The 20156-nt window shown below is 41.0% G+C and overlaps 5 protein-coding genes across 5 annotated transcripts; all 5 read left to right on the top strand.

Moving 5' to 3' along the window:
* Window positions 1-300: 300 nt before the first annotated feature.
* LOC113158529 (leucine-rich repeat-containing protein 74A) lies at window positions 301-4474 on the top strand. Its single transcript, XM_026354485.1, has 13 exons — window positions 301-415; window positions 854-1029; window positions 1104-1211; window positions 1326-1419; window positions 1611-1660; window positions 1769-1850; window positions 1955-2040; window positions 2119-2313; window positions 2420-2515; window positions 2732-2875; window positions 3067-3171; window positions 3475-3560; window positions 3865-4474. Exons 1-13 carry the CDS (start codon window positions 301-303, stop codon window positions 4472-4474), a joined length of 1947 nt encoding a protein of 648 aa, XP_026210270.1.
* A 543-nt stretch (window positions 4475-5017) lies between these two features.
* Window positions 5018-6791, top strand: si:ch211-173a9.7 (olfactomedin-4). Its single transcript, XM_026354484.1, has 5 exons — window positions 5018-5071; window positions 5176-5352; window positions 5434-5646; window positions 5727-5874; window positions 5962-6791. The coding sequence occupies exons 1-5, from the start codon at window positions 5018-5020 to the stop codon at window positions 6789-6791; spliced, it is 1422 nt and encodes a 473-aa protein (XP_026210269.1).
* A 722-nt stretch (window positions 6792-7513) lies between these two features.
* LOC113158527 (olfactomedin-4-like) lies at window positions 7514-10239 on the top strand. The gene is given in 6 exon segments (XM_026354483.1): window positions 7514-7517; window positions 8487-8572; window positions 8662-8829; window positions 8915-9127; window positions 9222-9363; window positions 9446-10239. Coding segments are annotated over 6 exon segments (1407 nt in total).
* A 1157-nt stretch (window positions 10240-11396) lies between these two features.
* LOC113158526 (olfactomedin-4-like) lies at window positions 11397-13483 on the top strand. Its single transcript, XM_026354480.1, has 6 exons — window positions 11397-11434; window positions 11545-11608; window positions 11687-11851; window positions 12170-12382; window positions 12465-12606; window positions 12690-13483. The coding sequence occupies exons 1-6, from the start codon at window positions 11397-11399 to the stop codon at window positions 13481-13483; spliced, it is 1416 nt and encodes a 471-aa protein (XP_026210265.1).
* Window positions 13484-14185: 702 nt separating this feature from the next.
* Window positions 14186-19747, top strand: rps6kl1 (ribosomal protein S6 kinase-like 1). Its single transcript, XM_026355160.1, has 12 exons — window positions 14186-14248; window positions 15069-15185; window positions 15307-15480; window positions 15783-15907; window positions 16202-16294; window positions 16483-16530; window positions 16998-17130; window positions 17285-18742; window positions 18833-18922; window positions 19108-19190; window positions 19281-19376; window positions 19472-19747. Exons 3-12 carry the CDS (start codon window positions 15345-15347, stop codon window positions 19580-19582), a joined length of 2373 nt encoding a protein of 790 aa, XP_026210945.1. The 5' UTR covers window positions 14186-14248; window positions 15069-15185; window positions 15307-15344; the 3' UTR covers window positions 19583-19747.
* The last annotated feature ends 409 nt before the right edge of the window (window positions 19748-20156 follow it).

Here is a 20156-nt window from a genome sequence, read left to right as displayed (position 1 = left end):
CAAGTCATAATGTGAAAATGTAGAAAATTAAATACAATTTAGATTTCTCTAAATAGTATAACTTCAAATAATATGTTGCACCATGTTCAGCTTAGAGCTACTGAAACACACAGAAGCATAAATTGTTAATAGTACTTCATCTGACACATCACCTGAGGTGTAGAATTACATGCTGGACCTCACTGGCCTCTTTCTTTTCACAGTGCCCGCACCTGGAGAATACAACAAATAATTGTTTTAAAAAGCGGTGTATTCCTTTTTCCTCTAGGAGATTTTTTTTCAAATATTTTTCAGATGCTTATGTCGACACTATCTTTAGACTCCCTCTACTTAAAAGATGATGATCGTTTATCCCCAAGGGAACCTCAAGACTTGGAGAATGGGTTTGGCACGGATACAGACACTGAGTCACTTGGTAAGTTCATTCAATGAATAATATAGAACAAATAAATCATTAGTTTGTTGGAATTATTTTGTACATGCAGTTGTAATTAATAAAAACTATAAATAGTCCAGAAATAGTCACATTTCTTCTGATGAACTGCTTTGGTAAAACCACAGCTAGGTTCCAAGAAAAGGGGCAACTTTTCTTTTGTCTCTCTCGTCATTTTTTTAGCTGTTCGTTGTAACTTTTTTGTTGCTTTTTGGTCATTTGTGTCTCATTTTGTGTATAATTTTGATCACCATGCGCTACTTTGTTTGAATTTTGTGTCCTAACTGCACTGTGGGACTTTCTAATAAAGAAATATTGAACACTCCATACAGAGGCTTCCTAGGGTTACACATTAATTTACTGTTGTATGTCAAGGAGCCTTGTAGTGGTACTCATGTGGAGTTGCATATTAATTTCCAGAAAAAGAAGAGGGCATCAAGGAGATGTCTACGGTTGAAGTGTATCTGCAGGCCTGCAAACTGGTGGGTGTGGTACCAGTTTCCTATTTTATCAGAAACCTTGACTCTACAACCATGAGTCTCACCCACCACGGGTTAGGACCACTTGGATGCAAAGCACTTGCTATTGCTTTGGTGGTAAGTGTAAAATGTTAGTTTGTTTTTGATGTGACTTTTTAATAGAAGAACTCTGATGAGATTTTTGTATTCAGACTGATATGCATATCGACACTCTTGAACTGGCAGACAACGACATTCAAGCCGAGGGAGCAAAATACCTAGGGGAGCTGTTTAAGGCTAATTTCACCATTCAACATCTGGTATGTAGGAGTACAAAGCTCCCACTAGAGGGCAGAAGTGCTTTTCTAGAGACATTTAATATCACTTTGTTACAATAGAGTATAGAAAACGCATTAGTATCTGTTTTGTTTCAGGATTTGTCCAACAACTATCTGCAGTCTGCAGGAGCTGAATATGTTGCTAAAATGTTGCTGGGCAACATTTCATTAAAGTCTATTAAACTTTCAGGTAATGTGCAAATGAACATAGTTTCAGTGTACTCATATTCAGTTGATGTCGGTCGAAATACTGTGAATTCATTGTCAAATATGAAGTGAAATCATTTAGGGGGTAGAAAAAAAGAGAGAATTATTACAGGAAATTCATGTTCATTATTTACTGTCATGTTCATTTGTTTGATTTATATATTTTTACAACAGGGAATAGATTTACCGACGATGATGCGAAATATTTTGCAGATGCCCTGTCAGTAAGTTATTAATAATTATTACTAATTAAACACACACTGACATCTAAACTTTACCTGACGAATAACATTTTAGTTATTTTATTTTTGTTGTTGTTCGTGGTCTTTTAGAGCAATTCCAGAATTAAGGAACTCGACCTGAGCCATAATGAGTTTTGTGGAAAAGGAGGGGAATATTTGGGACAATTGTTGGGTATGGTGATATTTACTTATCTTGATGTCTATTTTACATCAAACACAAAGTGTTGTTTTTGTTTTTTATTACTTTTTTTTAATTTTTACCCTCTATTTCTGCAGCAAACAATGAAGGTGTAGAGGTGCTGGACTTAAGTTGGAATCAACTTAGAATGAAAGGGGCTGTAGCTTTTTGTGCCGGACTCAAGGTATGGCTCTTTAAGAGTTTAATTTAATCACTAACTTGATCTATACACCATATTATTACATATATTTTCCATATTTAGGTGAACATGATGCTAAAACACCTTGATCTATCCTGGAACGGTTTTGGGAATGAAGGCGCCCTGGCCATGGGAGAAGCCCTAAAGTTCAACAACACTGTGGTGTTCCTCAACCTCAACAACAACCGCATCACCAACGAAGGTGTCAGCATGCTGTGCAGGGGTCTGGAGTTCAATGACACACTCCGAGTTCTCCTGGTAGGTGAATTAGATTTCATTATGTGAAACATATATTATCAGCATGATTACAAATAATTGCAGTGAGCTGATGTGCAAAGTAATGTTTATTGTTGCATGTCTGCAGCTGGCTTACAACTCTATAACAGTAGAGGGGGCACTCGCTTTGGTTGATGTGGTAAAGAACACACCTAAAACTGCCTTGGAGGAGATTAACATATGTGTGAGTGACCAGTGATCCTACAGTATCCTACCATTGCTCAGACAAACTAATAAGGTTTATATCAGCTCAAAACAATCAAATTAATACAGTTAATACAGTGTAAGCTTGTCTTCATATTGTCTTTATATTTTTTCATCTTGACTATAAAATGAAACACACTGTACAGTACAGAGTCACAGAAGTCTCTGACTTCAGTTCACGTTTGTATTTCAACAGAATGTGCTGGTAAATCAAACCTTTGTGCATCTGTTGGAGGTAACATGTCAAGAACGTCCTGGTCTGGACGTGCAGTATGGAGGAGTGGGAGGTTTCATCGCTAAGAAGCCACCAAAACGTGTGGATCCAATGAAAATCATACAAGTGAATGAGCCTTTTCTAGAAATATTAATGAGCATTTCATAATTAGAGACTATGTTCAGTTCAATTTAAACTTTACTTGTATGGTGCTATCACAGAAAGAACGTTAATATACAACAATAAGATACACACTCATATATATTGAAAACATGAATTTTTGAAACATGAGTTTCACTTTCTTCCTTTACACAAAGGATTATTTGGATCAACGTAAGCTCCGCCTGTGGGATTTCTTTAGGAATATTGACAAAGACGGCACCATGCATGTCCCTGTAGCAGACTTCAGGAAGGCAATACAGGTAAAATAAATAAATAAATAAAACCATTTATTTTTAGAACTGTGCAGCGATAGTGGCATTTGCTGGAAGCCCTGCACTGATGAATTTCAGTGAAACAATACTATGACATACAGTTGTCTTGTGAAATCAGTAATAATTATGTCTCTTTTAGTCCTGTTGATATTGACAATCTGGTTCCAGTGAACATACTGTAGTGTTCACAATGAATCAATATAACTAACATACAAGGAAAAAGTAACTCAACCAAACAGCTTTGAGACTGATTCTCTAATTTTATTTTCCCATTTTCTAAAACCGTGATAGCAATCCAGCATTCCTTTGGAGCGATACCAGATTGAGGAGCTGGTTCAGAGACTGGATCGTGACAGGACAGGGGTGGTAGACTACAGGTGAGCATTACTTACATTTACTTATTTTACACACAGATGAGCTTTATAGATTATTTCACAGCAATATAATGTTAACGTTTATTACACTGTGTGCTTATGTAAGCACTGACATTACCATGGTTTTATTGATGGCATACCTCTACTATGTGCTTTGTGTGTTGGGAGTATGTATGTTTTAGTTATGTGCTGGGAATCTGTCCAGATCTTGGACAAATGGTTAAAGAGCATTGTTTGCTTATGGCACAGTGAAGTCAGCTTCACATTTGGCTCCACAGAACAAATATTTTTGGGTGCTTCTGTGCAGGGGGCTGGCAGATACGAGGAAACAGATGATGAGAGATCACCGCCGCCAGCTGAGGAAGGTTGAGTCCCGTCAGAAGAAAGAGAAGCAGAAGAGTGACCGCATACTAAAGACTTTCCAGAACGCTGTGGAGGCAGTTACCCCACACAGCTCCATGGTCATCTCTCCAGGAGGGGCCAAAGAGGATTCAGGTGGTCTGCAGCCCTTCTCTGCCACCCCTCTTAGCTCCTGGCACCACATTATCATGTCCAACAGCAGTCGCTACTCTGTCACCAACCTGAGCAGTGAGCATGTCCACCTGCCGCCATTAGGACGCACCACACCTTACCGTCCTGCCAGTTCTCCAGCGGTGCGCTCCTACTCCCAACCCAATTTGCTGGATGACTCCCCTCTGCCTGCACTGAGCAAGTCCATCTCTGCTCAGGGTATAAGGTCTGATCCAGAGATGGGCAACAGAAAGCTGAGCCCCTCTGTCAACCATCTGACCATGTCCAGGCCTGCTCTTAACTCCAAGCAGCCACAAGTTAAGACCAAAACCAAGAAAGTAAAGAATAGGAAAGCTAAGAAACATGTAGAGAAAGACTCAACTTATCCTACTCAAACTGTTAAGTGACATTAGTGACTACTTCCTAAACAGTATAATGGGACTTTAACATTAAGTCATGTCATGGTTCTTTTTGCCCAAGCTCTTTGGCTTCTTTGTTACACATTATTAAATAAAAATAGATTTGAATAATTGTTCTTATTTATTATTATATCTATAAAAAATATATTATACAATTATTTAATTTAAATGAGCACAGAATATTCAGCATCCATTTACTGCAGTCATCTCTCAACCCACGTTCTTTAAGCCTCTTCTCACTGAATGATATGAACCATCTGGGGAAACAAAACATTTCATTCATAACACCTGGGAACTGTGTCAGATGGCAGAGCCACCCACAACTGATTCTTCAAATTCTGATGCACATTCAAACATTTGCATGTTTAGTTTATGTTTGCTTAAGATGTCATTACATTTAAGTGTTTACATCTTGTGTGTAACAACCCTGTGAACAAGAACAGGTGTTGCATTGTGCAAGATGTTGAGCCAGCCTATATAAGACCAAAGATCCACCTATCTCGATCAAAACCACTCTGAGCCTGAACCAGAATGATCAGCACGTTGTATTTCTTAGCGCTGCTGAGCTCCACGTTGGCCTGGGGGGTATGTACGGCATAACTTTGAACATTTCATTCATCTTTCCTCTTTGAGGTTCTACTCACATCAGAGGTAAGCTGATCTCTGTTCACTTTACTCCTTTTTCTCAGCGTGTAGGCCTGTGGAGCGAGGGGAGTCCGAGGAATGCGACAGGAGGTGGTGGAAGCGGGGACAGATGTACCTGCGACGCTTTTTTGCCCAGTTCTACCTTTCCCATCAGAGACCTGGTGGTGGTGGAGCAGACAGCTGTGGAGATATCACACAAAGTGGAGCTGGAAATGGGAAAGGTACTCAGGCATTTTGAAAACAATAAATTATGAGATATTTGTGACAAAATGTGCATAAAACCTTTTTAACCTTGATTTCAGCTGGAGGAATATGAGACAAAGCTGACGGCGTATGCAGAGAAGATTGTAAAGTTGACGGTAAAAATCGAAAAAATGGAAAAGAACCCTGATGCCTACAATGACGCAGACATAGAGGAGATAAAAGTGGAGATTAAACAAGTGGAAGCTCTGATTAAAGAGCTGCAGCTCTCCATCAATGGCTCCACCATTGTGTTTGAGTCCCTGCGCGTACAGGTAAGCCCCACGCTGTTTTGACTAATTGCAATCACACAGCATATTGCTGATCCACTGGTGAACCTCTTGTTTGCTTTCAGATCACAGTCATGGTTGAGACTCTGAATAGGCTTGAGAAGACCTACGATAAGAATTGGATTTTGGCAACCCGCAGGGAATATATCAAGGTGCAGCTGCAACTTGAAGAGTGTGAGAGACGCCATCAGGAGATCTTCAACCCCAACATTGGTAAGCTCATTCACTTTAATACATTTATATAAAAATCTAAGCCCTCTTTGGACACATTCAACTTATGTTTCCTCTGTATTGCTGCAGGGTCTTGTGCACACACTGGTATCATCAAGGTCAGCAAGCCCATTGTAAGCCATCTGAACGCCCATCTGAACTCTGGCTACAAATTTGGAGGCTGGGGGAAAGATTCAAAGCCTGTTCCTGACAGAGAATCCATGTACTGGTACTCTGGCTACACTAGTGCCTCCATTGTTGACATTAGGTTCTACACAAACTACAAGAGCCTTATTTTGAGAAACCACTTCCAGCATCACAATTTACACAACAGCTGGGTCGGTACAGGGAACAATTACATCATCCGAGACAACACTCTGTATTATCAGATCAACAGCCCATTTGGTTTGGCCAAACTAAATTTTACCACTATGAAATATGAGTCCAGGGTGCTTCCCAGGGCTAGCACTAGATTCTCCTACACTAACTCCCCCAACCAGAACTTTGACTTTGCAGCTGATGAAAATGGTCTGTGGGTGACCTATGCCACAGAGGAGTCGGGCGGTCGGATGGTTATTGCTAAAATAAGCGAGCCCTCTTTCGGAGTAGAGGAGGAATGGCAGACTAGTGTCTATAAACCAGGAGTGAGCAATGCTTTCATGGTGTGCGGTGTCCTGTATGCAGTCAGAACAGTTGATATCCAAAACGAAGAAATCTTTTACAAGTATGACACCAAAACCAAACAAGAGAGCTACATGAGTGTTATCTTTGAGAGGTTCCAGGATACATACTCCAACCTGGACTACAATCCCACTGACCAGAAGCTCTACATGTACAACGACGGCTACTATGTTAACTATCATCTGTGGTTTAACCACACCACTAAAGCCACTGGTGAACCACCATTGCAGCTGAGCTAAACCATGATATGTGATTTACCTACCTTACACTGAAAATGATTGTGTCAAATGTGACTTTTTCATTTATCCTTCTACTGAATCACTAATAAACTCTCCCAAGCATTACAAATGTGTCTGATGTCTTAAATGTGTCTGATCTGCCTTACATGCTATCACAGTGCAGTCTCAGTGGTTGTGCCAAGGCCTGTTCTTTCCATTCATTTGACATAAACAGTAAAAGTACCTTCTATAATCAGTTATACACAAAAGATGACTTTATTAAGATTTGTTAAATTTGTATAATAGGAATACCTAAATGACAACGAATTAAGAAAATGCAGTGCAGTATTTGTTTATGCTCCAGCAACAGGCAAAAGGCTTTATCCCATTTAGCTACTTCTGTTTCACAGTCCTGTAGTGTGTGTGCTGGCTCAATGCACACTGCCATACCTTTCTGCCATCTTAGTTTCTCACTAATAACATGTGCTTTGTCCGGTGTGAGTCATCGTCTGTTGTGAAAAAATCATCATCAGTATAAAACCAGACAATGATAAAGATGAAACCTAAACCTGTCTAATCTATTACACGTTCCTATTCACCTTTTGCGAATGATAGTAGGATAAATAGCACAAGTAGCAACCATTTACATTTATTGTTAAAATTAATTGGACAACACCTTTGTTGAAGATAACAAACTGAAGTAGTTAAATGTACTCTTTGTTAATACTCAACAGCTCTAACAGATGGGTGACAGAAATAATGAAAAAGCTAGTTAAGTGTAGAAAGTGCTGGTGAGGTGTTGGGCTTTTCAGAAACTTTAGAGACAAAATGTTATTCTTATAAAAAGCCTTCTCTCACTTGCATAAAACCTTTTGAAAAAAATTTACATGACTCATACGTCCTCCGTTAAGTTGATCTCACGAACCAGCATGCAAAACAGAAAGTGTATTGAAATACTTTTATTTCACTGTCAAATATCATAATTACCCAGAATTTCTACTGTAAAACATGTCTGTTGAGGTTTAGTCAGAGTGAACTGTAGAGTCTTCATTATTTGTTTTCACACTTCCATTCCTACATGGAAGTGCATCCTTTATGTTTCTTTCATATTGCTGATTTATAAACTATAAATTACTTTCTAGCATCACTGAACCTCCAAACAAAATGGAAACTTTAAATACATTTTGATTCATGACTGAAATTAGTAATGTTTCATATCATGTTTTTGGTTGTCATCATCTGCAGACCCCACTTTTTACAATTGTAGATGTTCCTTCATCAATGCTGCTGAAGAGGAGACATGTCAAATGTGTGTGTTTGAGCCACTCACTTGGGTCACAATGTGTGCTTCTTATGAATCATGCTGTTCAGAAACATTCTCCAAGATGCATAACACTCCACTTTTAACCACGTGGATTAGGACGCAACACGAATTGACTTGATTCCTTATCTACCTGTGGATACAATGACTTCATGCTGTCATAACGGATGCAGAACTCAGCAAACAGGCCATAAACATTACAAGGTGCTGCCTGAAACCACTTCATATGGTGTTCTTCTCATCCACGCCCAATGGATAATTCATAGGCTACTTGTGAACCAACATCTGTGTTTGATGCTCCAAAGGGCTCATATCATAACTGTGGGAAGAGAGAAGGTGTCTGCGATGTGTCTGATAAGAGCTGTCTTTAAAAACCCTCCGACTGAACCTCTGAGGAGACACTTGGGAGGTAAACTGAGACACGATGTTGCCAATTCCACTGCTGCTTCTGTCAGTTTTCGGTCCTGCTTTAGCCTGGATTGTAAGTAACTTTTACCTTCAGTGAAAAAAATCTGCAAATGATTCAAGAAATGTAACTGTGCTAATGTTATTTTGTTTTAAACATTTCAGCCAGTGGAGGATTGGGAGTCTGGCAATGTGACTGCATCGGTGGGTGAATCAGGTCAGTGTGTTTGCCATGTGTATTTGCCTGACACCACCTTCCCTGCTGACCGTGTTCAGCACATGCAACAAGTCAGTAAGGATCTGATCCTGGAAGTGGAAATCCAAATCAAAAAGGTGCAGTAGCTCTTTATAGTATCATGATGTCTTTAAATATATGTTATGTGATCAAACATGATCATGTTTTCGTGTTTTCATTCAGATGGTGAATTATGACGGTAAACTGGAGATTTATTTGAAAGAACTGAAGTCCTTGAGTCTTAGAGTGGCCATGCTGGAGAGCAGTGCTGATAAATACATCAAACTTGACTTTGAGCTGCTCAGGATAGAGCTTAGAGAGTTTGAATCTCTGGTGTCACAGCTCAAAGAGTCCTTCAACTCCTCCTCACCCATCTTCGACAGCCTGTACACTGAGGTGAAAGAGATTTTTAACTTGTACTTGCAAAGATTCTGACTTTCTCAATAGTTTCAAAGCTACACTGTCTGTTAATGTATGTGTTTATTCCTAGATCCGCAATATGAGCCTCATTGTGGACCAACTGGAGACCTTTGACAAGAGTAACCTGGAAGTGATCCGCATTGAGTTTGCTAAACTGCAGAAGAAACTGGAGGAGTGCCAGAAGGAGCAGGATTTCATCAAGCCAGATATTGGTAAGGCAGCTACAGTCAGAACCTGTGGACAATCCAAATCCAAAATTGCCAAACATTGCCAACACTTCTCTTTTGTCCCCAGGCAACTGCAATCACACTGGAATCATAAGCATCACCAAACCGATGGTGCTGCAATTGAATGCTCATTTGAATGCAGGTTTCCAATATGGAGGCTGGGGAAAAGACTCCAAACCTGTTCGAGGTTATGAGTCAATGTACTACTATGGTGCATACAGCAATCCCTCTGTGCATGACTTCTATTTGTACTCCGACTATGAAAAGCTGATTCTGAGGTCTGCATTCAAACACCATGACATACCAAGTGGGTGGGAAGGTACCGGTAATAATTACATTGTTCATGGTAACAACATTTATTATCAACGCAACTCCCCTTTCAGTATGACCAAACTGAATCTAACCAGCTCCAAATATGACTACAGAGTGATCCCAGCTGCTAGTCAAAGGTTTTCATACAGTTATTCAGGAAACCAGAACTTGGACTTTGCTGCTGATGAAAGTGGCTTGTGGGTATTGTATGCCTCAGAGGAGAGCAAGGGAAAAATTGTCATTGCTAAGGTAGATGAGAAATCTTTCGGCATTCAGGATGAGTGGAAGACTGGTGCATTCAAGCAAATGACTGGCAATGCTTTCATGGTCTGTGGAGTCATGTACGCCACCAGGTCAGTGGATCTGAACACAGAGGAGATCTACTACGCATTTGACACCAAGACCAAAGAGGAGAGACACCTGAAAATTCACTTCCAGAAGTTCCAGGAGAAATACAGCAACCTCGACTACAATCCCACTGACCAGAAGCTCTACATGTACAATAATGGCTACTATGTCTCCTATAATCTCAGGTTTAACAGAGAGTGATTCCTCGTCTTCTTTGTGGTGCACCGTATTGTGATTGATACGACTGATCTGTATTTACTCTCTTTGTCACCAGAGCTCTCTAAAGCTATGTACTGCAATGCATAGACATGTTACTGTCTTTTTCTGAATAAAATCTAACTGAAGCATTCAATTCATGTGACTTGCCTGAACTTTTTATACATATGTAAATACAATTTTAAAAATGCATGATCAAATGAAATCAGAAATTAATAGGAAATAAGGTTCAATGAGGCATCAATGATGTTGACAGTAAAAAATAGATATGTAAATAAATAGATACCAAAATTCTACAGTAACTATTCTCTCCTACCAAATACTCTGAATGAGTTTAGATGGAGAGATGTAAGTTAAGAATAGCATGGTACACACACAGTTAGAGTTGGTTAGAGTTGAACAATGGTGTACTTACACTGCATCACAGGTTATACAGATTATCAAATGTCACAAAGAGTCACTGCCTTTGAGCAACACACACTATAATTACAACAGATTTCAAAAGTACTCTTATATACTATACTATATATACTATATATATACCTTTTCTAAAGGTACACAATATTAAGGGAAAAAAGGTACAAAAACTGCAGCACACGGGTAAACTTCACTGTCAGTGATTTAGTGATTACTTATTTAAAGTGCTGTAGTCTTTTATTCCAGAGTTGACACATGCTGCCAAATGAGCAAACTATAGCGTACAAGTGTATTGTAACTGTTAGGGGTTTGTAAGCTTTGTGTTACTTCAGGTTACATTTTGGCAGTCGGGCTCATGACTTTTTTCCTGATTTCGTACGACATGAGGAGATGTACTGTAGTATGAGATAAAGTATAATAAAAATAGTGTGAATGCTTGAAGGAGAAAGTCTGTCCTCAACTCAGTTAATAAAACTGTGATACATTTATCAAAGGGACCCACTTATCAAATAAACAGTTTCTGAAATCATTGTGTTGTTTAAACACTGAATGCACAGTACTCTTACTAATTTCCTTTTAACTAAATTGATTTATTGACATTTTATTAAAATACACAAGGCAGCAGTTACAAGTTAGAAGCTTTGTCAATTGATAAACTAAAACTAAAGGAGGAAGGAAAATCATGACTCATAATACTGAAGCAGTCGTGGGACAGTGTGGACAATATGCACACCTGCACTGATCTCAAGGATGCTAATAAACTGTAATGGCCTAGGAACAGTATAACATGCTTAACTAGGATGATAAGAAGTGTAAAACCCACAGACAATAGCAGTCATCACATCAGAGAACAAGCAGAGATCCTACTGGCAGAGACACCATGCCTCTGAATCTGCTCCTGCTCTTTCTCGTACTGAGCCCTGGTCTGGCTTGGCTCGTAAGATTATTTTACAGATGATGGTAATTCTTACTTAATTGTATTCTGAGTAATAACTAAATAAAATAACTCTTGCAGCCTGTGGAAGACTGGGATTCAGCTAATGTGACGGCTTCTGGAGGAGGACTGGAGTGTGTGTGCAGCGTGTTCCTGCCTGACAGCAACTTTCCTGCAGACCGAGTGCAACACATGCAGAAAGTTTCCACTGATCTCAGACTAGAGGTGGAAATTCAGATAAATAAGGTCAGTATGAAACCAAATCTGCTCTGTGTTTTGAATTTTGTTTAAAATCTTTGAATATGTGGCAACATAAATAACCATGTCTGCAATAAAGTTATTAAATTAAAAGACTTCCAAACTTCTCCCATGTGTTTTATGAATTATATATCTATTTACAAACTAACCTGCATGTAAACTCTTCTCGTTTATTTGTGTTATCTTGTTTGGCTGGCATGTCTGAACTCTAAGGATACTGTTTTATGGTTAAGTTGTTGAACATACAATATGTCCACTTCAGAAATTGCTTCACACTATACAAACTAATAAGTGCACGTCTTTCAGCTTGTCCACTATGGGGGCAAACTGGACATCTTCCTAAGAGAACTGAATGACCTGAATATTAGAGTGGCCATGCTCGACAGAAATCCTGACAGCTACATTAAACTGGACTTTGAGCTGCTCCGGATTGAGCTCAGAGAGTTTGAGGCTCTTGTGTCTCAGCTTAAAGAGTCTCTCAACTCCTCCTCACCCATGCTGGACAGTCTGTATACTGAGGTAAAGAGTGTAAGACTCAGCTTCACTACTTGTTTTATTTCAGTGATTATATTCTGACTATTGTGGTGCCTATTTGTGCCAGATTCACAACATGACCCTCATTGTGGACCAATTGGAGACTTTTGACAAGAGTAACTTGGAAGTGATCCGCATTGAGTTTGCTAAGCTGCAGAGGAAACTGGAGGAGTGCCAGAAGGAGCAGGATTTTATAAAGCCAGATATTGGTAAGTCCAAAAAAACTAGTTAACAGCAATAGCTGGTCAGCAGGTCGCATGTGACAGAGCTAATGGTTTCTCTATCTTGCCAGGCAACTGCAACCACACAGGGATCATGAGCGTCAGCAAACCTATGGTCATCCAAATAAATGCGCATCTGAACCCAGGATACAAGTATGGAGGCTGGGGAAAAGACTCTAAACCCGTTCGCGGCTATGAATCAATGTACTGGTATGGTGCTTACAGTAAACCCTCTGTGTATGAGTTCTACCTGTATTCTAATTATGACAAACTCATTCAGAGGTCCTCTTTCACACACCATGGTCTGCCACAAGGCTATGAAGGTGCTGGTAATAATTATGTTGTTCATGGTAACACAGTGTATTACCAGGCTGCTAATCCATTTAGAATGTCCAAACTAAATCTGACATCTTCTGTATATAGTCACAGACATGTCACCAGAGCAAGTGAAAAATTCACCTACACTTATTCACCAAACCAGTATCTCGACTTTTCTGCAGATGAGAAAGGATTGTGGGTAATGTATGCCACAGAGGAGGCCAAAGGCAAAATTGCGATTGCTAAGATAGACGAGAAGTCCTTTGGATTTGAGGAGGAGTGGACCACTAATGCATACAAACCTCTAGCAGGGAATGCTTTCATGGTGTGTGGAGTCATGTATGCCACCAGACCGGGAGATCTGAACACAGAGGAGATCTATTACTCTTATGACACTAAGACAAAAGAGGAGAAATACATCAGCATCCCCCTTCAGAAACTACAGGAGAATTTTGTCAACCTGCACTACAATCCCACTGATCAGAAGCTGTACATGTACAATAATGGCTACTATGTGTCGTACAATGTGAGATTTAACAAGGAATGATGTATGTTGTTCTCGATCTGTTGTATTGTGATTGATACAAGTGATCTTAGATAATTTTGTTCCTGTAATAAAGTTAATATTCAGCATTCACATCAGTGTCCTGTTTTGGTTTGATTCAGGCAATGTGTGCAAAATAAAATATGTTAATTTAGGTGCAGACATATAGTAATAAGCACACTGTCAGCCCCCCTCCTATTCTGCTTTTTGTCTAAGGTTGCAGCATTTGATCTCTGGTCTCCCTCCTTCCCCCCCTTTCTGGGCCATGCTGGAGCCTCCTCCTTTTGTAAGCGACTCTCTTTTGTGCCTGGCTGGAGCCTGGCTCCATCTGGTACTGAGCACCAAGACCCAGCAGATTATGGATTCTGGGCAGGGTTATCCCTGCATTCATGATGGGAGGGACTGGGGGGTATCATATCATCAAATTAAAAACATTATTTTAATAATTCAACATTATTTATGTAGAATTTGTTAAGAGTCAACACTTAAGCCAGCAAACAATCAATTTTAGAAGAAAAATCCAGGTTTAAAAATGGCCTACAGTCAGTGCACAGAAAAACAGCACTGTGTCTTTAAATCGGCCTGCATCTGTCAGGATGAGCGTGTGAAATGGTACCCTGAAGTGACATCATGCTCAGCCAATCAGCAGCCTCGCCTGAGCCCTCTCCTCCTCTCCTGCTCCTGGATTTAGTACGTTGAGGCTGCTGAAGACAGGGGCTGCTGCTGCTGCTTGGGCGGAGGGTACAGGGCATGCTCGCTTAACGTCAGGTAAAGTGTGTTTATATATGTGCATGTACGACTGTTTCCTTTATTTAAAATGGCAGATTGTTTACAGCTGAGAAGGTGATGGATGAGGATGAAGGAGAGCAAAGATGGCTTTGTGTGTTTCATAACACTCCTTAGATGATGCTGCCTCCATGACTGTAGCCAGGATGGGGTGTGTATGTGCTGCATAAATGAAGGAGAGAGGCAAATTATATTTTACACGAGTCGCAGGTTTTGTGACTGCATTAAGCTGCACTTCCTGACTGGTGATGCATTTATAAAATGTAATGAATGCATAATAGTGATGATTAAAACATTCTTGTCAGCCATGAATTTATTTGCCACTTGGAACTAATCCATTTCATGTGATCTGAGTAAGTATGTGGGTGGATGTCTAAAAAAGTAATGTTACTAAAATAAGGACAAGTGCATGGTGGCAGTTTTGAAGCTTTTACTTTCAAACCATCATCTAGAACAGTCATAGTGAAGGTGACTCATATCACATCAGTATCTACAGTCTGGCATGCTCGAACACGTGGCTTTTGTAGTATGTGTTATTAGGATTATGTGGTAAATTTAGTTGTCCATACCTTTACCAGTGAAATTGTTAGGTTTTCATCACACAATAGGGATAAGCGTGTAAATAACTTCAAACAATATACTTCTGTATTTTTGAATCATCTCTCAAACTGCTGGTTCTCTATATGTTGGAGAATCTGCAGTTCTGTTTTCTTTTATATTCATCAGAAATAGTCATAGGCATGAGATTGCACTCACTTCCTGTGGTAGTGTGGGGGTTAACTCTTTGTTTCCACTGACTCAGATGATCATGCTCTGCTGCAAAGACTCGAGCCATGGAGTCACCGGTGGCAGACGTGCACTGAGCACAGTGACAACAGACAGATATGTTTCCTGCTGTTGATAAGACCAGGGAGCAAAGGTGAGTCCCTGCAGTTCCCTGTATTATGATTTTATTAGAAAAGCACAAGATTCAGTTTATGTCCCTCATTAAATGTTTATACACCAACTATCTACAATGTCTGTTTTTGTGGTGTGCTCAGTCCCAGCTGGACCTTCACAGGTCCAAAACGAGGCAGTAATGGCAAAAAGAGATTACCTGGTGGAAGCGGCCAAACAGATCCGCATGGCACTAGACAGCGAGGTCAATGAGGACTACGAGGCAGCTTTCAGTTACTATAAGAATGGGGTGGACTTATTGCTGAATGGGGTTCAGTGTAAGTACGCAGCATTTGATCTTTCACTCAGGCGTTTAGGTCTATGTGATACTATGAATGAGGAAGAGGTGAGTGTGTGAGTGTGTGCACAGGACATGTGATGGGAACATGTCCTAGAATAAAAACAGGAAGCCACAAGTCAAAGGCTGAACACTGATTTCCTTACTGGTCAATTTGCCCAGTGTTTTTAGTCAACTAGTTGTACGTTGATATTGCTTATCCTCAGTGAGTGCTCAAAAGGTTTATTCAGGGTCAGGTTTTATCTGTTAGATCTAATCTTCACTTACTCTTCTGTCTTACAGTGGATCCAAATAAGGATCGTCGGGAAGCAGTAAAGAGGAAGACGACTCAGTATCTGAAGAGAGCTGAAGAAATCTTCATAACACATCTGCAGGATAACCTAGGGAAGGGCAGCTCTCATTTAGGGGTAAAACAATCGCGTACTATTTTGTCTTGTATAAAATCAGTTATGTTTACTTCGTTGTGTCAGGAGAATAATTTAAATTCAGTTGTATTCTCCAAGGCACATAAAAATGTTAAGTGTGCAGTTTGTGTGCACACATTAAAAGCACAATAAGGAGAACCTCGTGCATTGATTCTTACAGTAGATTTACAGTTCAGAATGAGAATGTTTAGTGGCTTTTTGTCTCAAATAATATCACAAATCTACAATGAGCTTCATTATGCTGCAGCTAATATTCTCCATTGCTTTCATCATCAGGGCTACAGCAGTCTGAGATTTCGTCCAATCAGACACTTGAGTTCACCTGTGGAGGATTTGGAGATGTGTAAGGTGGTCGGAGTGACTGATAAGGTAAAACAGACTTTCTTAAACACTAACATTCATACCTGGGTGTTTCAGTATCTGTGTCGGCTTGTTGCATTGACACTCCTCGTCATGTAAATGATCAGCAGCCCTCGTACCATGATACCTGCTTACTGTGAATTATGCTGTAAATGTTTTGGTATGGTAGCCTGACAGTGTTGTTTCTCATTCCAAAGGTCCTGATTGTTCAAAGTATGGTCAACAAGGAGACATTTGTTGTAAAGGTGAGTATGCAGTCCTCTGTCACAGGCACTACACAGCAGTTCAGAGTAAAAATTTAATTGGCACCGCACTCCACTATAACAGATATAAATTAAGCACAGACCTATTGGCTATTATCTACCCACCAAAAGTAGAGATGTGTTTGGGGATTGTGGCAACAAGCCGATCTTTCTGTATTCTCTGGCAGGCCAGTCAATGAGAGCTCTTTCCGTCCTGTCTCCCTGAGTATCATCCAGGATTGATCTGCCTGAAAGCTCTCACCCTCTTAGCCGGTGCAAGTGCACCTCAAATTTCAGTGACCGTAGAGATGGTAACAGAAAGGCACCACTTTGTAAAAGGAGGAAATCAAGGCACTAGTGTATCATTTTTTTTATTTCATCCATGTCCACAGTATTGCTACAGTGATAGTTTTTCCTATATTAGTGGTCACATTTTCCCTGTCAACTGTAATATGGATATGTTCTTGCAGAGTCTGGTCAAATCGAGCTGGGAGAGCAGGGACCAGCCAACCATCATTCCTCAGGGAGTGCCATACATGGTTAAGCTGCTAAGATATTATGTCAGCGAGGATGCTGTGTACCTGCACCTTGAGCATGTTAAGGGTGAGCTGTTAAAGACTACTCTGCTCTCACTGCTGCTGGAATAATATTGGTTGAAGATTTCAAGCCTTGCACATTACATATTTAAGCTTTTAAACAAGGATGAAACACGTTGTTTTTTCCTATTGCTGACTCTGTTTGTTCACTTTGGTGCCAGGTGGGAAGCTCTTCTCCAAGCTGCACAAGCTGAGGAATGAGAAGGCCAAGGAACACCCGGAGTGCTTCAGTTCTGGACAGCACAAGATCAAGCTGAAGACCAGTTACACCTCACCCACAATCAGCACCGAGTGCCAGCACGCCAACAAAGAGAGCATGGGAATTATTCGTGAGAAATTAAGTGACGAGAGCCCCGACACAGACTTCCCCACCTCGTGGGATGAGACCCAGCGGCGTCTGGAGAGCTGCGGGACTCATTCCTACATCGAAGAGACAGGTTGTCTGCAGAACACGCGCTCTGCAGCATCATTTTATACCAAGCTTGATCGGCTAACTCTGCATTCTGGCCCGACAAGGATGCAGGTCAACACCCGCATCCATCCACCAGCTCCTAGTTTGTGTTTGCACTCCAGTGAAACTCAGGAAAAGCCTGCTCTTCCTCTCTCTTGTGCTCGTGTCAGTCAAGCTCTCGGCGTCATGTCGGAACACCATAAACAAATAGCTGGAATGGGACTGATAGAGTGCAGCTCAGAGTTTGAAGAGGCTTGGAAAGCTGCAGATTCAACACATAACTGTGAGAAAATAAACCCCTATGCAGTGACTGACAGTAATTTGCATTGCACAGTAGAACAAACTGCACCTCAAACAAATCAAACCTCATGTGTAAAAGCAGCATCACCAAACAGTGAAAATAATGGTCATCCTAGGAGTTCCTCTCCTGCCATTTTACATCTTTCTCTCCATTGCCAAACCCAAATCCATAGGAATGCATCATGGGATACTAATGGCTGTCACCAAGGATCTGTTTTAAGTGGTAGCTCAGTAGATGTGGTTACAAGCTCAAAGCCAGACATCATCAGTCCCACTACTGAGGAAAGAAATGGAGTGGTAGTCATCAGGAGCACAGACACAGCAGTATTTTCTGACCGCACTGACAAAAGGATCACCTCAGAAATTTCCTTGCCTTCCTCTGCTTCCATCTGCCGCAACACCGAAGGAAAACAAGGGGGATCATCAAGGGTCCCCGCGTCCCTCACGGGGTTGAAATACAAAGGCGAAACTAAGGATTCCTTAGGAGAACCCTTCAAATCAGCTAAAACACCTTGTGAGAAGACGGCACCTGCGAAAGAGGGATCATTCCTGGGCTGGCTCTCATCGGGCCCTTCCAGAGCCCCACCCCACAGGAAGAACGAGGATGCGGATGGTTTTCTCAACTCAGATGAATCTGAGGGCCCTGGAGAAGACCAGTTCATTGAGGTAGATGGTTGGTGCCACATACCAGAGTTCCCTCTCAAGTCCTCCAGGCCAACAGACAAGGTCATGCAGATGTGCTGGGGGCTTCCTGAAGCCGAGGTGCGTGTCTGGGCGGCACAGATCCTGCTAGCCCTAGAGAGTTTGCACCAGCAAGGCATCCTGTGTCGGGATCTCAATCCTAGAAATGTCCTACTCACCAGCAACGGTGAGTCAGGCAATCAACTAAAAAAAAAAAAACATTGCATGAGAAAAAGCACAATAGCTTTGATTGTGATTGAACGCAATGTTTTCACAGGAAAGGTGTGTTTGACATTTTTCGGACAGTGGAGCGAGGTTCAGTCAGAGATTAGCTCCAAAGCCATGGAACAGATGTACTGTGCTCCAGGTACAATTATACTGCACTGTCAAATCACATTGGTTGTTTCTTAGCATAACCTGCCACCTACTGGTAAGATGCAGTGTGTCCACAATCTGAAAAAAAATGATGTACTGCACATTGCATGAAATGTATAAAAACAATACTGCACTGCACATAAATCCAGCTAAACTCAGGTCATTGTTTGTTGACAGAAATTGGTGGGGTGTCCAGGGTTACAGAAGCTTGTGACTGGTGGAGTCTTGGGGCCTTGTTGTTTGAACTTCTGACAGGAATGGTGAGCAAAAAATCTGCACAAGCATATTTAGTTTTGCGACTGAAAGTTGGGTCATCTGTTTCTCTCACGCTCTGTTCGCTTTGCCTCCAGCCACTGTGGCAGCTCCATCCAGCAGGAATCCACTCCCACACCCAGCTGCTCATCCCCGACCACCTGAGCACTGCAGCTGCCTCTTTGCTAACTGAGGTTAGGTTCAAGCCCTGCAACACCCACAAGTCTTCTGTTTAGTGACATGAATGTGCAGCGCACAAACACTACTCACTCTCTCTCTCTCTCCACAGCTTCTCCAGTTCGATGCGGGCTATCGCTTGGGCTCTGGAGGTGGAGGTGTGTGTGACATCAAGTGTCATCCTTTCTTCAGCAGCATCTCCTGGAAAGCTCTGAGCTGCTAGCAGGCGTGACCTCTAATGACTCTGCTCCCCTGGAGGAAAAAGTAACCGCTCTGCTGAATCTAAGCATCCTAGTGTGGCTGGTTGAGGATGCAGCACCAGATCCTGGTTTTCTTTTGCATATTGTGCTTCCCAAAGAAAAATTACATAATAAAAACTGATGAACCACATCTTTTCCAAAATATGATTTGAATTGACATTAACTTAAGTCTAATACATCTTCGATGCAGTTTGAAAAATTGTCTTTTATATCCATAAAATGAAGTCTATTATCTCCGTGCATGGAAACTAATGCCACCAAAGACTACATTTTGACAATTATACATTTTTGGAGTGTCTGCCATTAAAAACTGCAGATGTTTGCATGATTACCTGCTCTTTGGGTACTTCAGACTTCAGATTTCTTATCACATAACAGAATGTTGAGGCTTCTATGATCAATGTTCAATGTTTTGATTCAGGCGAACAGGATTAACAGTTCACATCCCAACTTATCCCACCTTAGTCAGACTTAACCAGTAAGTTTAAGTTGGTTTGGTTTCACCTCATCCTAAAGTGTGCATTACATGTGGATGCA

The sequence above is a fragment of the Anabas testudineus genome, chromosome 12, assembly GCF_900324465.2.
Source record: "Anabas testudineus chromosome 12, fAnaTes1.2, whole genome shotgun sequence".
NCBI classification, from domain to species: domain Eukaryota; kingdom Metazoa; phylum Chordata; class Actinopteri; order Anabantiformes; family Anabantidae; genus Anabas; species Anabas testudineus.
The sequence above is the reverse complement of the archived record's forward strand: the minus strand, read 5'-3'. Positions and strand labels throughout refer to the sequence as shown.